Genomic DNA, 7,114 nt, shown 5'->3' with positions numbered 1-7,114 from the left:
TGGGGGGGTGGACGCGGCTTCGGTGATGGCGGACGTGGGCAGTTTGTTGGGAGGGATCAACGCTACCCTCGTCGCGCGCGATGGGAAAGGGTATGAAACGGATACGCAGCCCTGGAAGGCAGTGGGAGTGCCGGGCGCGAGTCTGATAAGTGAGAACGAGCGCTACTTTGCCTACCACCACTCGCACGGGGACCAGATGAATGTCTTGCAGCCTGGGGACATGGACCTGGCCGCCGCTGTCTTCGCGGTGACAGCATTCGTGGTCGCGGATCTGGACGAGGCCTTACCCAAGGGAGACGAGAGAGGGGAAGGAGAGAAGGGGAAGATGAAAGAGGAGAAAGAGAGGCAGAGGATGAGAAAGGGCAACGCAGGGTCGGGGCTGGCGGTATCCTGAGCTCTTGGTATGTAAAGTCTTCGTGTATAGCAAGCTGTGATCATGCATTTTCAAAGTAAATTTAGGAAGACACGGTAGAAAAGTAAACTCTCTTGAATGCTTTCAAATAATCCTGTGTCGCGCGCTCGTTGGCAGGCGCTCTCTTGTCTAAGTTCTCCTGGGACCAATGATGACTATCCACTGTAACGGCCCGACACGCTGGGGGGCGGATTTGTCTGTAAAATATCGGGCCGCCGCGCCAAATGCTCTTCGATCGTCGTTTTTCGATCGGCCAAGAACGTTTCACGGAGAAAACTTCGAAAAGCCGGTCCATCCTGTCCTTGTTTACGAGCGGATAGGACACAGTGCCGCAGGTAGACAGGACAGGGCAGGATTCCGCTCTCCGGCCCCCACTCATCCCAGATGCTATTCAAACCGTGCACACCATATTTTCTTTTAATATACCCTTTTCCCCAACGGTCCTCAACATGAGCATCCGTCGTCGCGAGACACATAAGGCCCTTCCCTCTTTTATCACCTTCCCCCAATTCCGTGAACTCTGCCATCGTGAAGGCAAATTCTTCTTCTCGATCCAAAAAGTCTTGCAAATTAAAGTGCATGACGTCGAAGAGACTACATACAAAGCCCTCCTCACCAGTAGCACCCTCGCCCACGTACTCCACGCTCAAACTAGAAATTTCTTTAGTCTCAGGGCGGGCAATGCCCCGTTCAAAAAATATTGCAGCAGGATGCCGAAAGAGTCTTCGGTAACCATTGACACGCCCGAGTCTAAAATTAACAAGCTGTGGGAATGTTGTCCTCGAAGACGTCTCGCTCAAGAGGCTCCCGAAGCCGATAAGGGTGACAGACTTGCCGTTCAGTGCATGAAGGTCCTCTGTTGTCATGGGGACACCAGCGTGTGTAAAAGGTGGTGGTGTGTAAGCTGTAGCACCGGTCACCGCGTTGACGATCCGGACCATACTTGAGTTGCCCTTTAAAATTGTGAGGATGATAATTAATGCATGGATCATAGATGAGTTTTGACATTGTAGTCGGAGGTTGCGACAAGAGTTTCAAGTTTGAATCAAGCCGTTGGGAGCCGTTAGCGTGAGCCGTTAGTACTTGCAGGCGCTGCCAATCTTGCCCCACGACAAATATGCGAGCACCTGTGCCCGATGGAGCATCGTGAGAGGTTGCGTTGTGCAATGGAAGGCATATGTCTCACGAATCATGCTTCACGCACTGTGTCTTCTTCATTGGGCTTAGGCTGTCCGCATCGCTTTTCGATAAACAATAAAGATGTTGTAAGAGACTGCACAATACCCATCTCAAGCCATAAATTCTACCCTTCAAGTCCTACACACCCCAAACGTCATAGCATGACAACTCCTGCTGCACAGCATTATGTCTCAGGCTCGGTGGCGATGGGAACGGATTCTGGAAATGCTGCTCGCACAGACGAGCCGGAGGATGCTGTCGATCCTTCTCTGCTCATTGCAACCAAGCTTACACCTGTCAAGCGGCCATTCCAAACAGAAATGACTATTTCTAAAGATACAGAGAAACGCGCACGCGTGAATGCACTGGAAGACGGAGAAGATGTCCCTAGCAACCAATCCACAAATCGAATTATCAACAGTGTGGAGCCACTACCCCGGTGCCAATTAATTCTGACTCTTGATAGGAGCGAGGAACCAAAATATTCGCAAGAGACAAATCAACCCCATGATTTCGATTCCCATACAGAAGACCAAGAAGATATGGACGTGTCTCCATCGGATCCCGCGACAACTATGCCTCTACATGATCCCGTGCACCCCGATTCTTCTATAGATAGGAGAGCAACTTCCCCAACAAGAAGTTGCGAAAATGCCGAGATTTGTGAAACCTTGCAGAAATTTTTGTCTCAAACAAGAGAAGATGCTTTGTGCTCCAGGTCTAGTGACGCTGGCACGAAAAGCGCGTCGCCGAAGCCACGTCCCCCATCTCCTTCCTCCATGTACACATGCCCACTGTGCTTGTCCCTGCTTGTTCGGCCCATCACTTTAGAATGTGGCGCGTCACTATGTGAATCCTGTGCCGCCCGGGCGCTTCATCATGCTTGGATCACCGAACAGAAGCCCCTGGCACCCTGCCCGGTCTTCGGTCAGAGATGCACCCCCTTGACCCGGCTGCCTCGCCTGAATGTCCTCTTACACAACACTTTGTCCGAGATGTACCCACAAGAGTACCGAACTCGCTTGTCAGAAGTTAGTACTCCTGCATCCAAGAATATGCTTGCAAAGATACAAGCGCGGACGGCGCGCCTGGTCCGTCTGAGCCGTCGTAGGCGAGAGCATAGACTCGGCATGGACAGGGCTGTAGGTCCTGTCTTCTTTCCCTCGGCGTTCCATCTTCCTCCCATTCGCGGCCTGAGGGAGAGGGAAGAGGCAAGTGGCACAGAACAGGATGAAATTCATCGAGAACATCGCACGGCCCGGGGGGGAAGACGGCATTGGCGCATGCCAGGGCACCTTCATCTTGGGGATGCCGGGGACGACATAGACGCAGCAGATGGAATTTTCCCCTCCTTTCACGCGGACCGAGAGGCGCTCAGATTTCTGAACCACCTTCGCTTCTCGCTTCCATTCGTCTTGGCTGTCCTCATCTTCCTACCCAACGTTCCTGCTCAAGGCCGAAGCGCGGCCCTGGCCAGAAACGGTTACGCCTTGCTTCTGGCATCCTCCGTCGGTTCCCACTGGACGCTGTGGGCCCTTGTCAGTGCTCTTTTTTCGCGAAGTCCAGGAGGAGCTCGCCCTGGATATTTCCACGAGCTGCTCAAATTTCGACACTTACCCCAAGACTTGATGGTGCGCATCCGTTTGGCTCTTAGCTTTCACCCCGTCATGGGGTTTTGTTGCGTATGGATGATGCTGGCATCCGTGGCGGAGCTTGTGACGATCTGGTGCCGGCTGACGGTGACTCGACTTAGACTGCGCCAGGAGCTACAGGACGTCGAAGAAGAGGAGGCGGAGGTACAGCCGAGGGCCCCGCAGGGTCCTGGGCGGGAAGAAAGTGAGGGAGAGGGGCGACACGAAAATCAAGGGAATGCACGGGCGTCGACCGGATGGTGGGTGGCCACGGAGCTCCTGATTTTGCTCGGTGCTCTCTTGTGGTACGAAGTCATCAGCCTGGCCTCCTATCGGTTCTTGCAGCTGGCCCTTGAGCATGCCGGGCCTCGCTCCTTGCAAGCGCTCGTCGACCCGCGGACCCACCATATTTACAGCCTGACCTGGTATTTGGGGGTTTTCTCACGCATCCTATTGGGTCCTTTCCTTCCACTGCCCGACCTTGAGGAGCAGTGCAAGCGGCTCCGGGCCGTACAAGGAAAGCCGGCTTGGAGGACGATTCTCTTTGATCCGCGGATCACTCTGTTGCATGCCCACAGCGGACTTGAAGTCCGGTTGTTGAATCTGTTGCTGACCTGGGCGAAAGAAAAAATTCTGGGCAGGGAGGCCTGGTGGCGAGAGGAAGAGCTGACCGAGTCGGAAAACGGAGAATCAGAGGAGGTTCCCACCCCGCGGGCGCCGCGCTCTAGCGTCCCTCCTACAACAGAAAATGAGGATAGGGCGCAGACCTTGGGAGGGAGTGCAAGGGGAGCCACGAGTAGTGGAGGGGTAATCGACTTAGGCAACACTCAATCTTCGGCTTCGAGGCGGCAAGAGCCTGTTTTAGCAGGGGCGTCGTAGACAGATAGAGAGAGGACGGCCCTGCTGACCGCTTCAGGACACGATTCCAATAAGCCAGCACTGATTATATCGGGAATGAAATCAAGATTACCTGATGACCAAAATTGTGCTGTGAAAGGAAAATCCACCATCGCAATGGCTTCGTCAAAATCTTGGATTTATTTATAGCACGTTCAGACCTACACCCCTTCCTTCATTCAGTACTTTTGATTCATGAAGCCAAGAATTTAAAGAGAGCCACCCCAATGAAAGTGGCTACAGCGTAACCAGCTGTCCCCGTCGCCGCCGCCGACAGCACCAGATCGGCGCGGCCCATGGAACCAGCCATCGCCGCTGCGGTCGCGGGGCCACCCACATTCGCATTGGAGGCTATCACCGCCTCATCCACGCTTATTCTGGCGGGCCAGGGGACAAATCGATTGTAGACGTGGATTCCAAGCATGGTGGTGAGTAAGTGGACGAGCAGGCTGACACTCATAAGGGTAACGATCACTGGTCCCGACTCGGCCAAGTGCATCAGCGACGCACCCGCTCCAATGGCCGCGAAGAAGAGACTGAAGAGAAGGGACGACATAGCCCCCACTGGTAGGGCAAGGCGGAGGAAGCATCGGGGAGCAAGACGTCTAATTAGGCCGTAGACGCCAGCAGACAGAGCGGTGATGGCTCCTGCCGCCGCTCCTGGCACACCTAATTTCCGTTCAACAAACTGACCGCCTTCCCCGACCATGAGAGCGAGGAGTAATGCAAATATGGCGGGCAATAAAGTGTCCGAGACAGCAGGTGTTAGAGTAGCATGAGGGAACGCATTTCGTGCATGGAGCGCCAACGGTCGAGTTTCTGTGGCCTCACGACATTGTCTTGTTTCGTTGGACGAAATCGAAGATGAGGGCGTAAACGCCGCGACTGACACTTTCCAAGATGTTTGGTCAATATCACTACGATTTATAAACGCTGCTGTCCCTGTCGGGTTTCTCTGAATGCCCAAAAGCGCCGCGAAATGCAGTGCCATCAAGAATATGTCTGCCCCAGCCACTGCACCTAGCAAGCCTTGCCCCTCCCGGTCAAGACCCACGCTACGGGCTACTTGGAAAAAGTTTATGGAGCCACCGATGTGGGTGGTGGCAATTGAGGCGACGATTTTAGCCAGGACCGGCTTGGGAAACTGGTCTTGGCAACGGGAGGCAAAGGTGAAGGCTAGAAGACCACCAATCACCGCGCCACAGGCTCCGAAGACGTTTGCCAGCAAAACTTTCCAAAGGGAAGATTCAGCCCACGTTTGATTCCTTTGAGGTACTGAAGTCAAAGAAGAAGAAGCGGCGGACTTAATCGAGGAGATGTTGTTCAATGAAATTAATTGATCTTGAGTGGTGCGCGAGGAGGAAGTGGGAGTACCGGCGGCAGCAACGGCAAGAAGGACAGAAAGAGAGAGCGATGCAGGCAATACTTTACCCCAACAAGCATCATAAATTGGGGATTCCATCGGAATGAGGTTGATGTTGGATAACAGGGATTGCGATAAGAATGCAATGAGCGAAGCTCCCAAGGCTCGACCAAGTTTCGTTTTGCTCTCCAGAAGCATCCCAAATAAGGAGGAGACAGCAAGCGATATACCAGCAGTAAGCAAAGGTGTCGATATTTGAAATTTTGATGTCAACATAGGTATAGCGGAGGTAATACGATGAGAACCCGAGACCAGCGCCATAGTTGCTCGTGGGGAGATGTAAGGGCGTGCGTGGAATTTGAAGCCGCTTCGTCCCTTTATTACAGGCAACACGAAAGAAGAGCTCTTACCGAACGAAGGCATACCACTTGACAGCCTTCCTGTCTGGGGCAGAGCCTCGCGTCAGTTGTGGGGTTCAGTGGGAGTCGTTGTATCGTGTGACGTATCGCCGACCACGAGCACTTCAAGGAAAAACCGTTGTCTGAGTTTTTGATAATATGTACGAAGATGGAGAGTCGCGAACCGGTAAGGTTGCCTCTCTCAAATTGGTGAACAGATAAAAAGTAAGGGTCGTAAAGGAAGGGGTTCCGAGACGTCCCCACCGCCTCTTACCATGGGAAGGAAAAATTCGCTCTGCACGATCTTTGCCAGAGACCTGAGCTTGCGGGGAGGTTAAAGCAAAATAAAAAGCAAGCGCAAAAGAAATGTGACCGGACCTGTACAATACAATGTCCCGACAAAGTACTTCACTGTCCATAAACATGTCTCTTTCGCCTCTCGACTGTATCACATAACATGAAGTTCTTTGCTCTGTTTCTTTGCACATGTTTACCTTCCGTGGCCATCATACAAACACGTCTGTACATCTTTTTTCGCTCTATCGTTCCTGCAGCTCCTATGTCGCTTTTCTACATCCAACTTTGCCAACCTATGTACATGCGCGCTAGATTTTCCAAAGCTGTCGCTTCTTGGATGAGTTTCTGCACTTGCCCTGGAATGGACAAGGGCAAAGCCACGTCCGACTGCTGCCGGTGCTGCTGCTGCTGCTGTTGCTGCTGCTTGCTTTTACTCCGCGCTGTCGTCGACGAGGACGATCGGCGAGCAGGAACACGTAGATTGTAAATGCCACGCAATCGCTCGTCGATCACAGAGAGGTGGGGGCCTGAGCGCATGTGGTCCCACCCGACAGTCGGGTCGGCCAAAAAGGGTTCCAGGACACTCAGGAGGGTCAGACGGTGCTCGCGCAAAACAGTCAGGGTGACCTCCATGACACGTCGAAAAGGGCCCTCGTACCCTACCACGCCCATGGCGTCCACCATGTTCGGAGTCAGACGGAAGGGGACCAGCTCCGGCCGAGCCAAAGTCAAGCCTTTGTCGAAGAGGCAATCGAAATCCACATGCACACACTCCCCTCGTGCGGTGTCGATCAAGATATTCTCGCCATGCCGGTCCCCCAGACCCACGACATGCCCTATTGCCGACCACACGGCCGCCGACCGTGTGAATATGGTGCGTGCTTCCAACCATGCGGTGGGCTCGGCGAAGCGCTTAAAAAACCAACGATGCAGTGTG

At 53.5% G+C, this 7,114-nt stretch overlaps 1 protein-coding gene across 1 annotated transcript; it reads left to right on the top strand.

Annotated features, from left to right (window-relative positions):
* Window positions 1–1,088: 1,088 nt before the first annotated feature.
* On the top strand, window positions 1,089–1,312 carry NGA_2070200 (uncharacterized protein; the record flags this gene model as incomplete). The annotated part of the gene is made up of 1 exon (XM_005856157.1): window positions 1,089–1,312. A coding segment is annotated over one exon (224 nt), but the record flags the coding sequence as incomplete, so codon positions are not given.
* Between the last annotated feature and the right edge of the window lie 5,802 nt (window positions 1,313–7,114).

Source organism: Nannochloropsis gaditana (genome assembly GCF_000240725.1).
Source record: "Nannochloropsis gaditana CCMP526 unplaced genomic scaffold scaffold031, whole genome shotgun sequence".
Taxonomy (NCBI): Eukaryota; class Eustigmatophyceae; order Eustigmatales; family Monodopsidaceae; genus Microchloropsis; species Microchloropsis gaditana.
This window is presented reverse-complemented; position numbering and strand designations above follow the sequence as displayed.